This window comes from Xenopus tropicalis, chromosome 3 (assembly GCF_000004195.4).
Source record: "Xenopus tropicalis strain Nigerian chromosome 3, UCB_Xtro_10.0, whole genome shotgun sequence".
NCBI classification, from domain to species: domain Eukaryota; kingdom Metazoa; phylum Chordata; class Amphibia; order Anura; family Pipidae; genus Xenopus; species Xenopus tropicalis.
The window spans coordinates 17,473,371-17,496,927 of NC_030679.2; the positions used below are offsets into that span (position 1 = coordinate 17,473,371).

Here is a 23,557-nt window from a genome sequence, read left to right on the forward strand (position 1 = left end):
TATGATCTATCTCTGCTTCTAAATCTGCTCATTGGTGAGATCAAATCAGGCACTAGGCCAAATCAGGCCCCTGGGCCAACCATAGGATCATACTGCAAGCCTATGGAGACCCTTTAGGAAAAGATAGAATCAGTGCCGGAAAATCAGGATTTTCAAACAGTACTTAATAGCTTACCAGTAAGCATACAGTACTTTAACAGGTCATAAAATGAGATCCTAATTTAGTGCATTCTGTACCAGGCTCTATATATATATATATATATATATATATATATCCTGCCCATAGAAAGCATATATATATATATATATAAACAGTCATTAAGCTGCACACCAATAATAATCAGATACTACCTGGGTGCCAGGGCAGTTTAACGGTATGCAGATACTCAGAGTGCCGTCATTTCTCTCCTATCTATCTATCTATCTATCTATCTATCTATCTATCTATCTATCTATATACAAAAGATATGGGCTTATTTTGACTAGTGCAAAGTATGACTACATCCCCCTCCCTCTTCTGTTTAAAAAATGTGTGTGCTGGAAAACTTATAAGCAGCTGTCTCCTGGGCCCCTGCAGCCTGCCTGCCACTGCTGGGTGCTGCTATTCTAGTATTTACGACCACAATAGTTTTGTGTTGCCTAAAGTTCAGTGCAGACTGCAGGTTTAGTTAGTGTGTGAGAGGGGTGTGTGTGTGCAAAGAGGCACAGGCATTCAGCCAGAATCAAGAGCAGAAGCAAGAGAGAGAGGTGGGGGGTTAGAGATGTGACCTAAACTGCACTGGAGGCTGCAAGCTCACAAGTGGGGTGCACTCATGGGCTGCAAAACCAGCAAAATGTGCTGCCCCCGACTCAGGAAGAAGGTAACGTTTATTTTTGCTTTCGACTTTCTAGCACAATAGGAGGAAGCTGCACTGGAGGTTCAAACTTCTGCTTAACTCATTCACTGTAAGGCGGGCTTGAATAGTGAAAAGTAAAGTCTAAATTTAAATTGCCTGTATGGGGTTCATGATGCTTCCTAATTAAAAGCCTTTCTATAAGTCACTGGCTGCTAAATGAGATGACATCTTGGTAACAGCCTTGTAGATCTGGGTATTTATTATAAATTAATTTATGTATATATATATATATATATATATATACATACCTTATCATAACAAAGTAGACTAATGTTTTTTCCTTCTTTAACAGAAAACCTGCCTTTTCATCTTAAAATGAACTTTTTTTCCCCTTTGCTATAATTAGGGTCCCTGGAGCGATGTAGATTAAAAAGCAAAGAATATACTAATTCTCTCTGTGTTGTGAGGAACCCCCTCTGATCTAACTCCAGCCCCACTAATGTTTTTCAGCCTCCATTCTTTGGTAAATTCATTTCAAATTAGCTCATTCAAACACAGGCCCACCCTGAATAAATTAATGCAGATTAGGTCCATCTGCTAAATTACTTTGATTACTTAGTCTATCATTTAACTTTCCCTTTATAGCATAAAGATAAAGATTGAAGTGTGTGGGTAAGTTCTTGATAGAAGGACAGGTGATGGAGCCCTCCTGACAGCGACATAGGTCAGACTTTCTTTTTGCCCCTGGGTTAAAGCCTTGGGTGGTGGGTGACCTTTGAACTGGCAAATCAGGTGTATTTGGCTACAAAAGCACTGGCTACACATGGATTTACATGATAATATGGCATAGGATGAATGAAGCACGTGGACTTCTGATTGTATAATTTAGTTAGATGTTTGCATATAATAATAATCTTAAAGGGCCAGTAACACCAATGTACTTTTACATATTCTTTTCTTTAGATGTTTGCACATACACTGTATTAATAATCTTAAAGTGCCAGTAATACCAATATACATGTACGGGTTATATCCATCTGTCCTGTATCCAAACTAATTATTGCTTGGCTGATGCCAATTAATTTGGGTATAGCAGGCAATACACGTAACAATCTGCTTGTTTGGTGAGGTTTTGCAGTTAGGCTGCCTAGTCATGATCATGGATATATAGAGACACATCAGCAGAGCCTTACATCAACAGTCCAGTGCAGTCCTTATCCGATGGGATTATTTAACCTTCCTAATAGATATTATATGGTATGGTATGTATGGTCCCAGCCTTAGGCTGTTACATTTGCTGATATGCTGCCTATTTGTCCTGGAATGAAGCTAATGCCAGCCCATGCATGCTCAGCTAAAAGCTGGCCATACATGGCTGATAAAAGCTAGAAAGCTGGCCATACATGGCTGACAAAAGCTAGTTTGATCCCTCCAGACCAAGTTGACACCTTATTGACACATGTTTGGGGGGGCATCAGGCATCTCAACGGCATTCCTGATTGGTTTGATTTTAGAAGGTGTTAGGGTGAGGGCCACATCCCTTAGAACATATTATGAATTAATTGCTGCTAGACGAGCCCCATGTCACCCAGTCTTCCCAACTCCTCACCCCATATTCTTACCTTTTCTCATAGTGATAGGGGTCTCATAGTGAAAAGAGCGCTACTCTGCTATCTGCACTGGAAGATCCAAATTTCTAGTTTAAAAACCTATACTAACTATACTATACTATACTATAACTATACTAGGGGCCGCAAAAGCTTTCTGGCCTTTGGAACCTAAAGCAATTCATCATGGCAGGAACGGCCCTGATTGTTGGCCTCAGGCCAAATTATAGAGTTGATTTCAGACAGAAAGGGGCACATTCATCAATGTACGATTGAGTCTGAATACAAAAAAGTTTTATTTTCTACGATTTTTTTGTTAATTTGCACTACTTTTTAATACTTTGTGACAATTTGTGTGACAATCTGTGCGACAAAATCATATTTGTTGCAACAAGTACGAAAGTTTTGGATTCATTCAAGCTTCGGAATCGTGACTTTCCTTGGGCCAGGTTGAGGCTGCAGAGTGCCATTGAGTCCTGTGGGAGGCTTCCAAAATCATGCACAGAAGGTTCAAAGTCAGAAAGGTTTTCCCGCCGTTTACGATCGCTCGGATACGAAAATTTTGTGACTATCGGATAGCCATTCACAAACGATTGTTTCAATGTGAAAATTTTGGAACTTTCGGATCGTAAGTACGAAATTTTCGTATTCAAACGAAAAGAATTTTCGTGACATTTGCGATCATCAGAAAATATCGGATTTTGTGATTCGGAATCGTACCTTTGTGAATCAGCCCCAAAATGTGGAAGAATGGAGCAATAAGGGTTACTATGTGTTTTCTTTGCCAGGCAGCAGAGATCTGTAGGTGATACAAGTGCAGTATCAATATAGTTATATGTAAATAAAGTTATGGCTGTTCTCCCTTTATTGCTTTACTAAGGGAAGTTCATAGAAAAATGCATTGCTAGGGGCTTGTGCTTTTTGACCACTTGCATGCTGGGATGGCATCAAATTCTTGAATCCTGCTAGACAGTAGTCTGATTGCTCTAGCAGGGACCTGGAAACAGCGATATTTAGTTTCTGCAGTTTGGCTCAGATCCACATTCCTAAGAGGGGGGTGAGTTCTTAGCATTCTTGAGGGAGGGGGGGCAGGAGAGGGGAGAAAGGAGAGAGATGCATGTCTCTAGCAGAAGAAAACAGCACACAGACACAGCATATCTTTTGACAGAGAACTCAGTGCAGCATTTCTGTGAATGCTTATGGCTCTATTTAGATAGACCTTTCTGATAAAGCTTACTTAGTTTTTACCTTTCCTTCTCCTTTAAGGAGATATTCAGGCAGAAAGCTCAGTGGTATTATCAGATTCAAATGTAATACAATACAATACAATATGTTTCAAGAGAATTACATACACCTGTATCTCCTGGGCCCCCAATAAGTTGCAGAATCTGCTTCCTCTATAGTTACATGGTCCACCCCTAAAATGTAAACCTATAAACCTTTGTTTGCTTAGCACTGGGCAGAATGAATGACTGGACTTAATTCCATGTATTTTCAGAGCCGTAAGGAATGAACCACTTTAGTGGAAAGGCAGTTGGTTGCTTTTACTGGCATGGCATTCCTGGCATTCTATGCCTCTGTGTAAGGGTGCTGTCAGGAATAGATAGGATGCATACGTTTACTAGTTCTTTTTTTACTGCCATATAGACCAAATGCCTATGTGTCTTGTTTTCTAAAGCTTTTTTTTTTTTATCTTGAATTGTGGTTAATTTTACATTACTGTGCAGGGAGCATGCTCATATAAAGGGAAGTCAGAATTAACAAGCAAAGTTTATGAATTAACTTCTCAGTTTAGAGATGTTTTATGGTCTCGGGGCCCAGGAGCAGATAAAGCTTCTGCAGGGTGGGAGGTTTATGAACCAAAAGCTCTCTAGACATTCATGTCCTACTGTATGCCATTATTTATTAGTATCTGTCACATGCCCAATATTTGGCGATTTATTGTACACATTTGCTTTTGCTTTGCTTTTTAGCAAGCTCCAGTGTTTTCGTAGATCTGTAATCATATTAGAAGCTAATGGGATATCCTCAGCAAAAGTTTACACCCCCAAGGAAATCTTGAACAAAAAGAGTCCAACAACCACTCACCTAAACTAGTAAAAAAAAAAAAAAAACACGCATGTCACTATGAACAAATCCCTTTAGACTCTCTTGAAAGAATTGGTCACAAACAGCTCTTGCCACGTCTCAAACAATACAACCCCGGAGATGTAACCAAAGTCTCATAATTTAATGATGGATACATTATATGCTCACACCCCATGGCTATGATTTCAAAACCATTTAGGGCTCATATCACACCATTGATATCAGCTACATAATTTACTGGAGAAGTCAGTTCCATGATGAAGTTTTTCATAAACTTCAATTACTCTCTCTACAGCTCTGCTCCTGTATACTGGGAACCTCTTGCTAGTTGTAGTTCACCAGTCCAATCCTTGTGTTGGTTCTCTGCGAAGATTTCTCTGTTGGTTATCTCCCGAATAAAGTATGGTTTAACCTTATCAACCACCTATTAATACCTGCTTAATGATAGTTCTTGTCTTGCTTGGGCACATTGCTGGTGTTGGAAGTGCTGTTACTGGAAGGTGCGTGATATAGAGTCCATAGACGTGGAAGCTTATTCCATTCCATGTGTAATAGAGTAAATATACTGTACATACAGGGTTTTACTATCCAACGGTAGTGTGACCATATGATTAGGTGGGACTTCAAATGGAGCTTCTCACTACAATTATTGGCTTACTGAAGCAATTAGAGCTTTGGCACCTTTAGAGGGTGCTGATTTCAAAACCCTCATTATTATCCTATAGGTAAAGAATTCTACACCTTCAAAAGTTTATAGTAGTAGTCTAGTTTCTTGCATTAAAACTTCATTTTTGGGGTACCCTAGAGTTGTATGTCGCAGTACCTAGGTTAATGGCACCCAGTGAATTCTACTCTCCAATGTTTACCCATGGTAAATCTCCCCCCCCCCCCACCCACCCATAATTGTGGCCAATTAATTCCTCCTTCAGAACTGCATAGCATACCACTTTCATATTGCAGTGTTACTGCCCATAAAGTATAAGGGGAGGTGACTTATGGAATGTTTCTGCATTTTCCTTTTCTCTGGGGAAATTGTGGCCATACACCCTGACCCTTGTACCACTGGGCCAATAGTCTGACTCCAAAGCAAAGAAATAATGATATTCCTTTTCAGTACTAAAAATAAATAACTTGTTGCCCTTCAGAAACTGTGCTACATACCTCACTTTTGATATTAAAGCTTATACAGTATATGCATGCTCCCTTGCCCTTCTCCCTATGCTGCTGGCTGACTAGCATAGTTTATTAGTTATCCTTTGGATTCTACAGTGTTCAGGCATGTTAAGACCTTCATACTCTGTTATGGTAGAGAGTAGTGCGCTAATGGTATTTATAGGTTTTCGGGATGTAACAGGAGCAGGCAACATCTGTGTTTAGTTAAAAAGCCAAATTTTAGTCTGCTGCTTTTTAGGATATTTACCCATATTTATGTAAAAGTTCCCATACCTCTTAGTTTTGATATGGTGCTTTCAGCAGATGTCTAAGCTGTGATAAGGAGAATTATGAGTACATTTTAGGACAAGAAGCAACCTAACAATGCAAGGAGGTATACAAGGAGGGCAACAGTTTCTGATCTTTGTTCTTTTTTGCTCCTTATGTCTGTCTAGCTAGCACTCAGTGTTAATTTAATAGACAGGCAAAGGGCCTGAAACAGCCCTAGGCAAGTACTGGAATTAGGCCATAATAAGAGGGTACAATCAGCAAGGCCACTTTGAGCAGGAACATTCACATCTCCTACTGAACATTACATTTCAGACTGCATTTTTTTCCTTCTTTTGCATTTTCAGTTGCTTTGATGCTTTAATAAAAATAAAGTATTTCCCTCCCTTGATTTTCAGAGGGCATTAAAGGAACAGTAACAGCAAAGAATGAAAGTGTTTTAAAGTAATTTAAACATAATGTACTGTTGCCCCTGCACTGGTAAAAGTTGTGTGTTTGCTACAGAAACACTATAGTTTATATAAATACCCTGCTGCAGCCATTCAAGCTGGAAAAAAGGAGAAAAGGCACAGGTTACATAGCAGATAACAGATAAGCTCTGTAGAATATAATGGTGAGTTATCTGCTATGTATTCTGTGCCTTTTCTTTTTTGGCTGCCCCCATGGCTACACAGCAGCTTTGTTTATATAAACTATAGTAATGTTTCTAAGGTAAAAACACCAGTTATACCAGTACAGGGCTACAGTACATTATACTTTGATTACTTTTATACACTTTTGCTTTTTGGTGTTACTGTTCCTTTAACAGATTAAAAGCATTGTACATTAATAGATTGTAGGACCTTTAGGAGATCATCGTATTGCAGTAAACCCATCATCACAGCAGTCTGGAAAAGACTTCACTCTGTCTTAACTCATCACTGAAGGTTTGATGAATAGTCCCATATGGATCACACAACTGTTAAGCTTAAACAAGCTTATGCTTAAGTTAAGCTTGGACCAAGGCTATTGTGATCTTAAAGGGCCACCTTTAAATAAGATTTTAATATGATGTAGACATTGATATTCTGAGACAATTTGAACTGGTCTAAATTTTTTATGGTTTTTCAGTTATTAAGCCTGTCCAAGTAGGTGTTAATATTAGCACTGATCATGGCCATATTTTATGCTTTTAACGGTTCAAATATGTCTGTGAATTATGCATTAGTATTATTTCTATTAGATAATTATCGCAATGCGATAGCCATAACACTTTACGATAATTGAGCTTTTTGCGCATGCGATATGAGTAGTAATGCATGCGAAATTACTTTGGTGAATCGTTACTTAATTAACCAACACTTTTAAGCGCATAAAACTAAACATAGTGTTAGTTAATTAAGTAACGATTTTTTGTGAATTGGCCCCATAGTCTGTATTGCTACGTATTTAAATGTGCACTGGGGTTCAATGTAATAAAGTACATCAGACGGGGGAAAAATCTTATTTTAGTCTGAGAATTCTGAGAAGGTAGAAATCCAACTTACATTTTAGTTGGTTATTAGATATTAGTAGCCAAGCAACTCTGAGCTCTGTGGAGATTGGGACTAGAGTTAGTACCCTGGTGGAAGAACCATTAGTACAGGATGCCTAGTTAGAAGAAAGTAGGGGTAGAGCTGTGCGTTTGAGTTAAGGGACTGCCTATGGTTTGCCAATACTGCAGTATATTGATATACCAAAGTTTTCATTTAGCTGCCTAAATTGATGTGGCACTTATCAAGAGAGGTACAAAAAGAACCTTCACCTGCACTCCCTCCGCTCTCCAATACAAATTACCCACTTGGTGCACAGTGCTTAGAGGGATCGGCACCCTCCCACAGACTCCAAACAAACAGATAGCAACGGCACTCAGGAGCTACATACGGGACTTGCCCTTAAAATATCCTTTATTGCGGAAATGCAACGTTTCGAGGCAAAGACAGCCCCTTTGTCAAGAGAGGACCACATCAATGGCCCAGCCTGGTCCTTTTTCAAGACCGTTATTATATCTGCCTGATTGATGTCTAAGTGATACGTGCCCAAAAATAGCTTATATTTTTTGCCCCATACATGTATAATAAGTAATAAGTTGCATCTAATGTCACAAATCTTAACTATATAGGAGGGCTAACTGGGAATCATTACCAACAGAATAACATTTCCACTCAAAGGAAATGCAGTGTCTCATATTTTCAGGTTACAGTCATAATCGTTTGTGATTTGTGGGCTGAAATGCATCTAGTCCCAAAATTATTTTATTTATGAAGTGATTGTTTTGTGTTTTTTGTTTCTTAAAGAAGCGACAAAAAGCACATCAAGAAGGACTGACATCTAAAGAGCTGAATGACTTGAATGGTAAGATACAATGCAAATGCCGCTACTACAGGATCGTTCAAGTAGACAATGTGTATTTTGCTAGTAAATACATGGTTAGGATTTCTACCACAATTACCTAATGCTGATGTTGGAGGACAGACAGTCTGCTGTTACTATTATGGAATCAGCCAATGGCAGCCATACCTAGGCTGATAACTTCTGCTTTAATAAAACAAATCTGACTTGTCTACAATAATATAATGTAAAGCTGCTGTGCCTTTCATTTCCCGCATTTCAGTGATCTCAAACCAGTGGCTTGTGCGCAACTTGTTGCTCTATGCCCCTTTGATGTTGCTCCCAGTGCCTCAAAGTAGGTGCCCACTTTTAAAATTCTCACTTGGCAAGCCAAGTTCTGGAAGCACAGAGACACAGTTCTACTCCAAGCAGAGCCAGCAGGCCATATGAAAATACCAAATAGCCACTTACAGTGCTTATTTCACATCCTCAAGGAACTTTTTTCATGCTTATGTGGCTCACAAGTAAAAAAGGTTGGGGATCTCTGCCTGTATTTATACACAGGCATTGTATTAGTTTTAGTTCACAGGCTTCCAATGGTGGTTAGGGGCTAAGGATGGTAACATTTAAATATTTAGGTTACTGTTGCAAAGGGAAATTAGTAATTTCTACTTGTAGCTGGCTAGAAACAGGTATCATTGTTTTCGGTGGGGCAAGTAGTGTTTTACGTCCCACAAGGAAAACAAGAAACACATTTCCAATCAGCATCACATGTATTGGTGCCTCAAAAGCCTTATAGGAGCCGTTTATAGCCACATTCCTGCATTGTGCGTGTCTACTAGCAGATGTGAGCAAAAATTAAGCAGTATCTAAAACTCCATCCACATGGCGTCTGCCTATTATCAGATATACTCTGTTTGGACAGACTGCAATCTGTTGTTGGGAAGGTCTGAGCGAAACTAGGACTATTAAAAGCAGGTACTTTTTAGATACTTTTGGGCTATGTATAAAAATGCTGATTTGGCATGATAATGGAACTGTCGATGGGAGCACATAAGTCTTCAATGCAATGAACAACATCAGCTGACTAAAAGCATGAGATGTATGGTTAGTACTTTCAGTGGATTAAAACAGTCACTAAGAAGGACATCACAGTTGGGCAGCAGTGACTTAATACCTAAAGGAATAATTTGCCTATTGATCTCTCTTAAGTTATGTGTATTTTTATAGAGACCTTAGGTTACTTTTCTTGGCATGAAATTAGGTTGATAAACAAATAGAAGTGCAGCTATTATGGCCTTTAAAGTCTGTTGGAAGTCAGCCACAGGGCAATTGGGAGGCAGCTGATTTAGAGAGCTATGACGCATACTGAGCCTCTGATTTCTTTTTACCATCACAGCCAAGAGTCAAGAACCCAATGAGCTGCTACAGAAGATCAAGAAGTATGAGCAAGAGACTAGAGACATCCTTCAGAAACACCAAGCGGAGAAGGCTGCTCTGGCAGATACCCACAAAGCAGATGTGGAAGCCCGGACACTGGAGTTACAAGCACAGGTTTGATGTGAATTCTTCTCAGGTTAATAAATAATGATCTCCCAGGAACTGATTTAGTATGCCTACAGTGGTCAGTTTTTCTACAATAAACGTTGACATGCTGGCTGCTTTGAAGTATCTTAACACTGCTGTAAGACATTTTTCACACTGGTATAAAGAACAAATCCCTGACTAATTACTATCATATGGGGAAGGGGTATCCCAAAGTGGTGTTACATCACACTGTGCATTTTAGAATACATACTATAACTATACCATATATGTGTTAAAAATTGATGAATAAAAAATGACAACAATTTGTACAATCACACAGAACATCCCTTATCTGCATAATTTTTATCCATATGAGTGGAAGCCCACATGCTTAAGGGTGCATATCCATGGGTCCATTAATGAATCAGATTGTTCTGTGGTCTCTACCTATAGGAGTAGATACAGGGTCTGAATGAAGATAAGAAAAACTGTTCTCAATAGTGCTCAGTAAGAATAAGAATTTTGGTATATTTGGTATTTTGATTCTTACTTATGAATAGAATATTATATAAGTTTCCCTCTGAGTTTCATCTAGCCAACTTTAGAGGATAAGAATAAAAACTGTTGGACAGTTTAATTCATGTGGTTGAAACTCTGGAAGTATAGAAGGGTGAAGACTTCTCCCATAGAATTAAGGATGATAAAATATTGGACATGTTTGGACAATATGGGCCCGATTCACTAAAGTCCGAAATAAGGAGTGCTATTTATAGCATGCGTTAAAAATCTTATCACTTCTTATTTTTCGCTCGATTCACTAAAAGGACACTTGTCATAATTAAGAAGCGATGTTCTTGGCGTTATTTATCTTACAATTACATATTTTAATGAAAAAAACTATGCGATAAGCGTTATAGGGGCCGATTCACTAAAGGTCAATAACGCTTATCGCATAGTTTTTTTCATTAAAAAGCATGCGATAATTAAGTACCGATTCATCAAAGTCATTTCGCATGTGTTAATCCGCATATCGCATGCACAAAAAAAACGCATTGCGTTATTTAGCAAATAGAATTAGTACTAACGCATGATTCACAAACACATATGAAGCGTTAAACGTGCAAAATATCGTGTTAATCTGTGTGAATATTAACCCCTACTTGGGGCAGGCGGTACTTAAAGAAAATTGCAGTTCGTGAGCTATTGGCAACACAACATGGAGTTTGCAGTCGTATTTTTTCAAGTATATGTTGGCCCTAGAGTGATGCATCCTCCAGTTTTCAGGGAAATGGTGGTTTTCAGAAAGTAATGGTTACGTGCGTAATATATTGCGCTCTGCAAGTGTCCATTTAGTGAATCGAGTGAAAAATAAGAAGTGATAAGATTTTTAACACATGCTATAAATAGCACTCCTTATTTCGGACTTTAGTGAATCGGGCCCTATGTGTTGTTAAACATCTTAGTGCAGAGGAAAATTCAATGAAATGTCATAATGATTGGTCGATAGATTGAATCTCAAACATTCCTGTCATTATTTTGGTGTTTTTATTTTGTTATTTGAAGGCCCATATCTTTCAAAATGAGGTGGATGTTTTTTCATAGACTGACCAGTATCACTGGGAAGGTCCAATCAGCTGGATGTTTTAAAAATATTTTGAGGCTATAAAAATTCTAGCATACCACTGACCATACGCGCTGGATCATCCTGCACATTACTGATGCATCTATGTAGGGCTTGCACCAGTCCTAAATATAATAATCTCAATAAGTAATTGGCTAGAAAACACTTACCAATGAAACACAACTGACCCTTTGGAATCCTGAAAAAGTACTCGGTTAACAGTTAAATTTCTACAAGCAGTTATTCTTTTTGATTCTGCTACCTGGTTTGCTCAGAAGTATTAAACAGCCACAGTCACCCTGGCAGAGGTGTACCCTGTACTCCCTAAATAACCACATTAACAGGACTTATGATACAGGATGCATAACACCCATGGTGTGACCCCTTGGCCTTGTTTTTTTATGTTGTAAATACATCATGGACACCTAGTTACACAATCATTTATTTCCTCATTTATAGCTAGTAATTTGTCACCTGTACTATAAAGGTATTTGTTCAACCCCTCCCTCTGCCTTTTAGCTGCAATTAATTAATTTGCTAATTTAATTAATTTATTTAATTTAATTTGCTCAATGTTTTAGCTGCCTACCATGCCTCTTTTCTAGTATTCCATTTCAGTTACCATACCTTGTGCATTTCTTGCCTTTGTTTTCTAACTTGCCTAACCAATATTTTCAACCAGGCTGGACATCAGAAAAACCCCATATGCGGGCCAATAATGTACCCCTTGGCCCTGATGAAGAGCAGACATGTGCCCCTCCCTGTTACACTGCCAAAATATTCATACATTTTGAAGATGTGCAGTTCTAAATTTTGAAGACATGCAGTACTAGTGCTATTATCTAGCACTGTACATAGCTTTTGGATTTTTTTGCTATAACAAGGTTTTTCCATCATTAACAGTAAAATCTGACAAAGTACAGAGGTAGATGAGATAGTACAGTTTCTGAATATGAAAATATTTCTTATTACCTTGCAAACTGGTATACAGCAGCTATAAATTGCATTACTCTGCTGGTTAGAAAATACAGTATCCTTCTCAAGGTCATTGTTTCATTTTTGCTTTGCTTTCCCTTTAATTTCTAGGTGTTACTGGTTCAGGCTTACTTCAGCTGTGATTAATTGAGGGCAGCTTATCACAAATGTTGTTATCTCATATTATATTATATTATGGCACACACAGGCAGCATAGGGCAGGCAGAGTACTGCCTGTGTGTGCCATACTCTGCCTGCCCTATGCTGCCCCTGTGTGCCATAATCTACCTGCCCTATGCTGCTTGTATGTGCATACTCTGCCTGCCCTACTCTTAGCTGCCTGTGTGTGCCATGCTCTGTCTGCCCTAAGCTGCCTGTAGGAAGTGAACCTGGCAGGGGTTTGTTCTGGGAGTTTGTTAGTAGTTGGAAAAAGCCATTAACTGGTCCCTAAGGTGTGTAATTATGTGCTGGGGGTTGCTGTGCTATCCACAGCAGAGGAGGAGGAATATGGATTTAAGGGTGTGTCTTAATATGACATAATATAATTCTTTCACATATGAATGATGGTTGATATCCCTGCAATGACCACCAACCATTTGGGTTTTTGCTGCCCTACCACCATTAATTTGGGCATGGTCGTGTGATAGCATGGGTGTGGTTTGAAGTGGGTGCAGTTTAAAAAAGGGGAGTGGTCAAAACTGGCTTCCATTAGTGGCCCTCCACTATATATGCTAGAGAAATTCTGGCCCTCGGCATCACAGAAGTTGGGCAGCACTGCTAGGGAATCAATCCAACATGAATCAGAATGGTTTCAGTGCATCTCTAGTATAGCTCTTCAGCAGCTGGACCTGAAATGATGATTGATTCAAGGATTACTTTCTGTCCAGTCTTAACATTTTAAAAAAGTTTCTAAAAAGTACCTGTATATACAGTCTGAAAATTCAACCAGTTCTTTATTTCAGGCCCAAAAAGATAGGGATGCTGACATAGCAAAGCTCCTTTTGGAACAGGCGGCCACCATTAAAGTGGAGATGGAGGAGAAATTAGCAGGTACATTAAAGTCACGCAGCTTTATACACACTCCATTTATTATATGGTATAAATCATTATACACGGTTTTAACAGGCCTTCCTTATCACCTACTATAGCCACTCAATTTTGTTATAATGCTGTATCGAGAAATCCAGATGGGGATGTGGTCTGATGTTGCATGTGTCGCTTAAAGGAACTTGTAATATCAGGGAACATTCCCTTATTTTTAGTCTGTACAAAGAGGTACCATGCAACAAGCAAACAGATGTTCAGTATTACTAAGGAAAAGTCTGGAAATGTTGGTGTTATACTGTCTCTTGAAAGCACTCACTGCTTATAATAAAATTGGTGAAGTTCCTCATTTGTTGGACGGGCACAAAGGCCTTGACCTAGGGCAACCCCATGTCACCCATGGGCATCAGAGGTGAAGGAGGAAAGGGTGGAGTTGCACTAGTAAATAGAAGGGACATTTGAAAAGCTGTCAAATGTCCCTACCAGTGTAGCTCCCATTTTTCTAATGTGAATGGATAATGAGCAGAGCCACTCCTACCATGATGCTAGGTGAGAACCTTGTCCAGGCAGCAGCAAGTGGTCAATTACCAGGCCCCTCAAAAAATCTGCCTCTGGTAATTTCAGTTTTTAAAAAAATGCAAGTTAGGCTTATCTAGTGCAGAGAGCGCAACAGCCAAAAAAACAAAGAGGTGAGCACAGAGTCAGTAAGGAGGGGCTGGGCATCGGGGTTGCTGCCTCAGGTGGCAGATGCCCCAGAAATGTTCCTGATGGTTAGCATAGAGTGTAAGTCTCTTGGCCAATGATTGGATCAGTTTGACCAAGGGTTTATGTGTGCCCAAATCAGGCAAAGATCTGCTTAAGCTTCTAATTTTCTAGATCTGATCCTTTCTTATGCTGTTTCTCATTTTTTGCTTGTTGGTTTCCAGAGTTACAGAAGTCCAATGAGCAGGAGAAGGCATCTCTCACAGAAACTCACCAGCAATTAATAGATTCACTGCAGGTATGTTCTGTTTCATTAACTTGCACTTGCTTCATATGGTTTGAAACTGGTTAATGTTAACGGAAATATAAAAGCAACATATATATATATATAATTATGAAACATTTTAAGTGGTTTACAAGTTACGACTATAATTGTCTGCACTGCTGGTTCTGTCTCTTTAAAGTCTGAACCAGCAACGCAGAGAATGACAAGAGAAAGACAAATACTGCTTTCCATATTAATTATATTTACCAATATCTTTAACAAAGATGAGTTACAAATACTTAAAAGGGTTTAGGTCCCCTTTAAACAGGGTCATTAAACATAAATTTGTTAATTTGTTTTTTTTTTTTTATTGCAACATCAGTTCCTCTTCAATATAACAGGCTCCAGTTACAGGGAAAAAGGAAATATATTCCATGGTACATTACATGATTGTTTGAGCCTGTTGCAATATTTTGTTACACCATCTGTTCTCATAGTTCTTCTGTGCAGCTTTGTGTAATCTGTTGGCATTATATAAAATAACAATATTGTGCCATTAATTTCTTGTTCCATGATCTACACTGTTCTAGCTGAAAATAAGTACATCTCTCGGGCTGCCAAACAACATATTATTGTTCCCTCTTATTCCTGATTTGTCATATGTACAGATGTTTTTCTTTTTGAATTATGCAGTTATTTAAGGGACAATCTACTCTCTACTGTTAATCATATGGATATCAGAAGTCATTGTGGTGTTACTTGGTTATATACAGGCTGCATGGTATTTAATGTACAGCGGTGGGCTCCTCAGCTCCATTCAGCAGGACTGGCCCTCCAACACAAAAGCCCCCATCTATAGTCATCTAATGGGCTGCCTCCCCACAGAGTTTATTTCAGTGAACAGATAGTAAAGCTAACCTATTCAGTGTCTCTGATAGTAAAGCTAACCTATACAAGCAGAACAGCGCAGCAGAGCTAAACAGAAAACAGAGCGCAAAGTCTTCTGGCCATTTGCAGATAGCCAATCAACGCAAAGTTCAAAAAATGGCATTGCGTCTTTTGCCTACTTTGTGTCTTTATCTTATAGTACATTTCTGTGCAGTTTTCCACAATAATAACATCTCTGATGCACTAGGGAGTGAAAGTCACTGTAGTGTAACAGAGCAGAAAATAAGGACTATATATGTCTGCTTTAGCCTGGTAAAGTATCAAATAAATGCAAATGTGCGTATGAAAATTTGTGCAAAGATTTTGCAGTGTCACTCATATACAAAAGAAAGAGATGTTTTAATGAGAAGGTATTTGTTGACCCAGTATTTGCACCTAACTCTTGTTCAGGCTGCACCCATGGGGCACTGAGTGCACAATGATCACCTTATCTATCAGGGAGTGACAATACATTGCTCAGTTCTGTGTCATCTTGGTATCCAAAACAAGACTGGCTGCACTGTGATAAAAAAGGTGGTGGCAATGATCTTTGGCCCAGTGAACGTCTGTGTCCTTGAGTGCCACACCACCACCTTGTTTAAGTTTACCAGGGATCCCTTGTGCCACTCTGGGCCAACACATGTGCAGTATAGTCATTTTTCTGATTTCAGTATTCTGAGCATGTGCTGACCCAGGGCAGCATAAGAGATGCTTGACAGCACTGTTCTAAATATTACCCCAAACAGCAACAACCTGTGGTTCCAGGTTAGTGATTATAATCAGGGGGAGTGCCAAGCAGATTGTCCTTTACAATACAATGAAAGATAAAATCAGTAGGGTATGCCAAGACACTCCCTTGTCATTCTAGTTGCTTACCCTTGGCTGGTGTAATTCTTCTCATCCTCATCATCTTACAGTGTTTACTCCAAATCTCACCCTAGCTAGTATTAAAGTTGGGCTTTAAGTTGTATATAGGAGAACAAATAGACTTTAGCCCCCAAATCTAGTATAATAATTACGTGAATGCTCTGCGGTGAGACTTGGCTCAGACATCTATGCACCTTACGGTAGTGGGCTTGAAACATTGCATATTATAGGGGTCATTTATGACAGCAAGTGCAGTGAGCAAAGTGCAATTTCCAGCGCAATCTCCATGTGTTATCTACAGGACCATTGTGATAGTAGGAGTGGTTTTTGGCACAGTTGTGGCCAATGTGTTAATACATAAAGTGTAAAAGCTATGGCTGTACAGTATCTCAATATATTTTCTCAATAGCAATATAATTATATTGTTATATTTAGTGAAACCATTTTGTGCTTCTCTCTTTAGGAGAGAGTGGATGAGTTAAAGACCCAGCTGGCTTCTTTCCAAGAGAAAATGAAAAGGGTGGAAGAATCTGTCTTGAGCCAAGACTACCGGAGGCACATTCAAGTACTGATCTACCTATTGCTTACAAAAACTGATACAGGCAGAACCAGATCCACTGACATAAAGGCATTAAGGCAACTGTTTCATAAAAAGGGTGAAATGGGTGTGTTCTATAACAATCAACCAATCTGATGTTTGCTTTCAAACATAAGATCAGTTGGGTACCTACTGATTGGTTGCTTAAGGTTACTAGACTTAGTAAATATATGCAAATATCAAAATATCTTTAGAAAATAACTCCACCCTAAGTGGAGGGAAAAAAATTATGCTTGATGCCAGTGTTTTTTAATAGGAGAATGAATGCAAAAAAGCTGGAGAAGTGGCAGCCCTATTTGTATTGGAGCCAACTAAGCTATTTTGGGACTTGTAATATTCTTAGGTTTTATTCCTGGGGTTCATTACCCATGTATGAAGAGACACCAGGGTGATGCCCTAGTTGGGAGTTACTCACAGCAATTAATCAGATGTTTGCTTCCAGACAGCAAGAAATGCCACCAGCTGATAGGTTACTATAGGTTACTAGAGCTAAAGCAAACTTTGCATTTGTTTCATTATATATTACTTTATATTACAGTACAAAAGGTATTTATTGCATTTGTACCAGTTTAATTAGAATTATTTGATTCGTAATTTCTTTTAAATGCTTTCTTTGCAGCGTCACATCCATATTTACCTTGTAACATGACTTAATCTCTTTACTTTTGGGGGTACAAATGCGTCATAACTCTCATTCCAACTCTGTCCTCCCATACTTTTTTTCTAACATTAATATTTTATGTTTCTGCTGTTTTTAAAAGTCCTTATATAGATTTATATATAAAGTGATATAGTACAGGTATAGAAACCCGTTATCCAGAATGCTCAGGACCAAAGGTATTCCGGATAAGTGGTCTTTCCATAATTTGGATCTCCATACCTTAAGTCTACTAAAAAATCAATAAAACATTAATTAAACCCAGAGGATTAATTATATCTTAGTTGGGATCAATTACAAGGTACTGTTTTATTACTACAGAGAAAAAAGAAATCAATTTTAAAATTATTTGATTAAATATTATTAATTGATGAATTCTAATTCTATTGATTGAGTCGATGGCTTTCCTGAATTCGCTTTCTGGATAACAGGTTTCTGAATAATGGATCCCATACCTGTATTTATTTTACGTGCTATTTTAATTATTTATAAGTTACTTACTATTTGTTTATCATTAAACTCAGACCAGGCAACAGTTGCAAGTTTTTGGTTGCCAAATAGTTTTCTAGATATCTGACTGAAGGTCTATGCAATTTTACTGTACATCTAGTTGACCAAAATCACTGACTCAACAGGTCACACCAAGAGCCAGTAGATGATTCCGTATATGGATTCTGTTGGATGATCTTGTTTTACCTTTGTAGATGACCTGCTAAATCAATTGTTTTTTTTTTGCTGGAGATGGGGGAAGGCAGATCACTGGGGAATTGGTAGAATGTTATGAAAAATCTCTCAGGGTGTGCTCAGCTTTAAAATCAATAAATTACAAAGTATTTAGGGATGCACCAATTCCAGGATTCTGTTCAGGATTCGGCCAAGATTCAGCCGAACCAAATCTGAATCCTAAAAATCATGTGACTTTTTGTCATGTAAACACAGAAGTTATTTTTTTTTTTCAATTTAACCCTTCCAAAACCTAATTACCATATGCTAATTAGGATTCAGATTGTATTCAGTGTTTGACCGAATCCTTTACAAGGGATTTGCGGGTTCGGCCGAATTTGAAAAAGTGGATTCGGTGCATCCCAACAAAGTATGCATTTGACTTTTAAACTGGCCATAGGTGCCCAGATTTGGTCAGGTCAGGTGCTCAGTTTGGTCAATTTCAACTATACTGATGTGTGATCTGAGCATGTATGCTAGTTTGAGGTTGGTTTTCCAACAGACAAGCTTGCTGTCCTGAAAAACATTAGATTATTGGACATGTTATGTGTCATCAATAGACCATGTTGGAATGTTTAGAGATAAGGAAGCAAAGAGGTGCTACATTCATTGGGTCAGATGCTGTAGAATAGTGCTGTCCAACTAGCGGCTCACAGTCCCCCTCTGTGTGTCCCCCCCCACCTTTCTGGCTGCATTGGTATCTTACCTTTGTGTAAACTTTAGATGGTATTAGTACTGAGATTAACTGGCCCCCTGCGTGGTTCACACCTCTGATTCAGGCTGTAATCCACCTCTATTGTTTAAACATGTAATCCCGTGTTATTCACAATTTTTAATCCCTGCATTGTTCACACATCTTGGCTCAGACTGTAAGTATTATTATTATTAACATTTATTTATAAAGGGCCAACATATTCCGCAGCTCTGTACAATAAGTACCCACATTGTTCACCTGTTCACACCTCAGACAGACTGTAGGACCAGTGCCAGCATTGTGTCATTGTATGTACTGCCTGTGTGTGCCATATTCTCCCTACACTATGCTGCCTGTGTGTGCCATATTCTGCCTGCAATATGCTGCCTGTATGTGCCATACCCTGCCTTCCTTTTTTTTTGTAACTTACAATTTTTTATTAGGAAGTTTGGGGGGTAGAGAAAGGAAGAAAGGAGGGGGTTAGCAGTTTCACATCCACAGGTGGACAGGGCATAATAGAACATATTGTATCCTTGATTGTACAGTTGTCGTCCAATACCCTGCCTTCCTTATGCTGCCAGTGTGTGCCATACACTTCCTTCCATATGCTGTCTGTGTGTGCCATACTCTGCCTTCCTTATGCTGCCTGTGTGTATCATACTCTGCCTTCCCTATGCTGCCTGTGTATGCCATACCCTGCTTGCCCAGTGCTGCCTGTGGGAGGTGAGCCTGGCAGGGGTTGGTTCTGGAAGTTTGTTAGCATTTGAAAATATCAAATCATTATATGGTCCCTAAGGTGTGTAATCATATGCTGTGGGTTGCTCTGCTATCCACAGGGGAGGAGGCGGCGTCATATGGATTTATGGGTGTGTCTTAATATAACTCAATATCATTCTTTCACATATGAATGTGGATCCCTGCAGTGAACACCAACCATTTGGGTTTTTGCTGTGCTACCACCATTAATGGTGGTTTTAAAAGCTCTTGTTATAACATGGGTGTGGTTTAAAAAAAGGGGATTTGTCAAAACTGTCTGCCACTATCTGCCCTCCACCACGTAGGCCAGAAAAATTCCGGCCCTCGGTACCACAGAAGTTGGATAGCACTGCTGTAGAGCATTGGCCAATATGTTGCCACGTTTACCTTAGTGACAGCCCCTTCCCATTGCTGTGTTCCAAGTCAACAAACACCTTGTTGCCAGTGATGCAGGCAAGCATATGTGTGTTGGCCAGTAAGGCAAGTAAAGCCTACCTTATCTTCATTTGGTGCAATTTTTGACCTGTCTCCCTACAACAGGCAGTAGCTCTTTTTTTTCCTTATTGACTCAGTGTAGCATGTTATTATATATATTATTAATTGTCACCAACCCTCTCAGAGCTGCAACATAAACTTTGCTTTGCACACAGGATCATGGAAGCCCGGGACAGTTTTGGGAACAAGAGATCCAAAGCTTACACTTCGTTATTGAAATGAAAAGTGAGTTAATACGGGAGCAGGACAAGCGGCTTCGAAGTCACAAATCCACAGTAAGTTACTGGATGTCAGAGTCGGAAAGAATACTTCAAGGTCAGATTGATTTAAATATGCCCGCAATGGAGGACTTTACTGCACCAATAAATCCTTACAAAAATTCAGCAACAATACCTCTTCTATAACTAAAAACTGTGCCCCTTTAAAAATGTATGTATGTATGTATAACTTTATTTATAAAGCGCCACAAGGGTACGCAGTGCTGTACAGTCTTACAGAATACAAAATTACACACGGAGGACAAGTGATATAATAAATAAATACAATAAATACATATATGTATATATATATATATATAAGTGCCATGTGGTATGAGACACAGTAGGAAGGAGGTCCCTGCCCCATAGAGCTTACAATCTGAGTGGTTGGGTAACATACAGGCACAAACTGGAAGGTAAGAGTGCATCAGGTATGGGCATTTGCCCTTAAGCGCAGGACTGGGCAAAATAATGTCTTAGTGCTCCAGAAGGTAACAGCTGAGTTTTTTCTTAAAGAGAGTGGGTGAGTTTTCCCTACGGAGGGATTCAGGGATAGAGTTCCAGAGGTAAGGAGCAGCGAGAAAATGCAGCCCTGTGTTGGCACAGGATGTTCCAAAAATTATTGGCATTGAATTTGTATCCAAATAGTCTTTCTGTGGGTAATCTCCCTGTTGCTTGCTCTTTTTTTGCAGATGGAAAGAAATCTGGTGCTCGAGGAGCGAAGCCGAACTTTGCAGCAGGAAAATGAAGCCTTGAAAGTGCAAACACAGAAGCAAGGGGCTGTCACTGTGTGGGTTTCTAGGAACATATTCTCTTTCAAAAGAGACTAAAGAAAATATAAGAACCAAGGAGTTCTACTACTGTACTTTATACAGGACGTGGAACTCATTGGTGACTTATAATGCTCATATTTTAGGGGTACAATATATATACACAAAGTTTGAGTCATGTGATACTAGTGACGTCGCTGAGCAGCAGTTATGATTGAGGACATCATTATAAGAAAAATGTACAGGTTGTGTGTTTTATGATCTATATATGCCGAACTGGGCCAAGTAGTACTTTTGCCCTCCTCTCTCTATTTCCCTTCTTTCCTAAGCTTCACGTTACTGCTCACAAACTCTTGTCACACACATAATCACACAAATAATCACACACATAATCACACACATAATCACACACATAATCACCCCCCCCCCCTCAGATGACCATTTGTTCACTCTCTCCATTAGAATTGTGCCCTAGGCAGCTGCCTCTGCTGCCTGCCCCTAGTTCTGGCCCTGATATATGTCCATCAAGTTCAACCCTTCCAAGTAAACTCAGCACACACAAACCTATACTGACCTATCTATACACTCACATACATAAACCCCTAGCAACTCCCTAGCTTTTTTGGCAGGAACATATACACACATTTCAACGTGCATTGTCAACCAGGATCCCCATGGAGCCTTGAGCCCCACAAAAAGCTGTGGTGACCTTTGTCAATAAAAAAAAAATTCCACCAGCACATCCGTACTTCTTCTTTTAATGACCTGGTGCTCAGTCTAGAGGGTTGGCACCCTTAATTACACAATGCAAGAAATTTTGGAGTATAACATAGCCTACTGTACTTTTTGCACCACCGCCTTATTTCTCCTCTTTATTTCCTTCCCCTGCAGGCGTTTATCTGAGGAGCTGCTAAGCACCCAGGCTACCCTAGAGAAGCAGATTCATCTCCGTGAGAAGCTAGAAAGGGAAAAGGAACAGAATCTGTACCGGGCAGTGAATGGTGACATCCCTCAGCAGTTCTCTCTTCAAAGCAATGCACAGGAGCTGCCTGTGATGGTGCTTTAATGGTAACAAAGGGCACAATATCATTGTGTATATACCACAAACTGAATTTTGTGCAACTGACAGACAAGAGACAAAGAGAGACTCTCATATATATAACTATGAAGAATTTTATTTCTTCTGTATTTATTATTTCAGTGATGCCAGTATTCCCATGTTGTATTCTAGGCCTCCATTCCGGACTTCACCCCCAGTACCGCAAGCACCTCCACTTTGGGCAACCCTTGTTTTAAGTAAATATAGTTAGAAACAATGGACTGATTCACACCCACCTTTAAATGTTTTTATTGCATACCTCCATATTTACATACATTAAGAGGGAGCACTGGGTCCTGTTTCCGTCTTTAATTACCTTGAATGCCTCCAATCAACAATTGACTGTAATGAGCAGTGTCTGTGAACAAACTCCATATTGGACTGAGTCTCCTAGGGCTCAAGGTAGGCTGATGGCAAGGGCCCACTTTCACAACAGGTAGATGTTATAGATGTTGCATTGTCCTGTGGTGGATATAAGAAACTGTAGCAGGCAAGTCTGACTTGGAACATACTGCTGGAGGCTACAGGCATTTTTAGGGTGACATCAGTGATAAACTGACATCAAAAGGTCTGTCCATTTGATCAAACAGCCTAGGGCCCAGTTTATTGGGCATTTTTTATAAAAAAAACAAACAAAAAAAAAACACTTGTCATAGGTGGTTTCCATTTGTGTGAACTAGAGTTGGCACCAAAAGGTATCTGGCATTTCTTTTCCAGCTGGCAGAGCAATGTTATATATGCCAAAGGCCTTTAATGCATGGTCAGTGAGTGCTTCACTAAGGTGGTGTGCCACAGAGACAGGCTAGATTTCTAATCTATGCATAGGAGAGGCCTACCCACACAACTCATACATATGACTGTATACCACATTGACTGCATAACTTTTATAATCTTCCTCACTTGAGCACATTGGTGTTCTTATTTAGACAGACTCCTTTTTGGAGTCATTACTAGCTGGAAACATTGGGTTCTGTGCACTACAGCACTTTTTCAACAAGCCATGTGTGTATCATTTGTTAACGAATAACATCGCCAAGAAAACCCCGGAACTGTTCCGGTTCTTGTTTGTTTTTATGAGGAGCTAAATTCTTGTGATATTGTTTTAAAGCACTTATTTAACAGCATTTTTATTCCTTTTTGCTGGGAATGTGTTTTATGTATTAAATTGTTTCATCGTGTGTGTGTTGATAATAATTAGCAGTGCACTTATATTGGGTACAGTTGCGATTGCAAAATGAGTATACACGGATGTATCCTTT

General features: G+C 39.3%; 1 protein-coding gene across 1 annotated transcript; it reads left to right on the forward strand.

Moving 5' to 3' along the window:
* Window positions 1–749: 749 nt before the first annotated feature.
* Window positions 750–22,925, forward strand: ccdc69 (coiled-coil domain containing 69). The gene is made up of 9 exons (NM_001079161.1): window positions 750–860; window positions 8,287–8,344; window positions 9,720–9,874; window positions 13,406–13,493; window positions 14,414–14,487; window positions 16,712–16,813; window positions 20,328–20,447; window positions 21,122–21,219; window positions 22,091–22,925. The coding sequence occupies exons 1-9, from the start codon at window positions 813–815 to the stop codon at window positions 22,263–22,265; spliced, it is 918 nt and encodes a 305-aa protein (NP_001072629.1). The 5' UTR covers window positions 750–812; the 3' UTR covers window positions 22,266–22,925.
* Window positions 22,926–23,557: the final 632 nt, after the last annotated feature.

Coding starts and splice junctions, on each gene's coding strand:
- ccdc69 (NM_001079161.1), top strand. CDS start 813: ATGGGCTGCAAAACCAGCAAAATGTGCTGCCCCCGACTCAGGAAGAAG. Junction 13,494..14,413: donor GATGGAGGAGAAATTAGCAG/GTACATTAAAGT, acceptor GTTGGTTTCCAG/AGTTACAGAAGTCCAATGAG. Junction 21,220..22,090: donor AAGCAAGGGGCTGTCACTGT/GTGGGTTTCTAG, acceptor CTTCCCCTGCAG/GCGTTTATCTGAGGAGCTGC.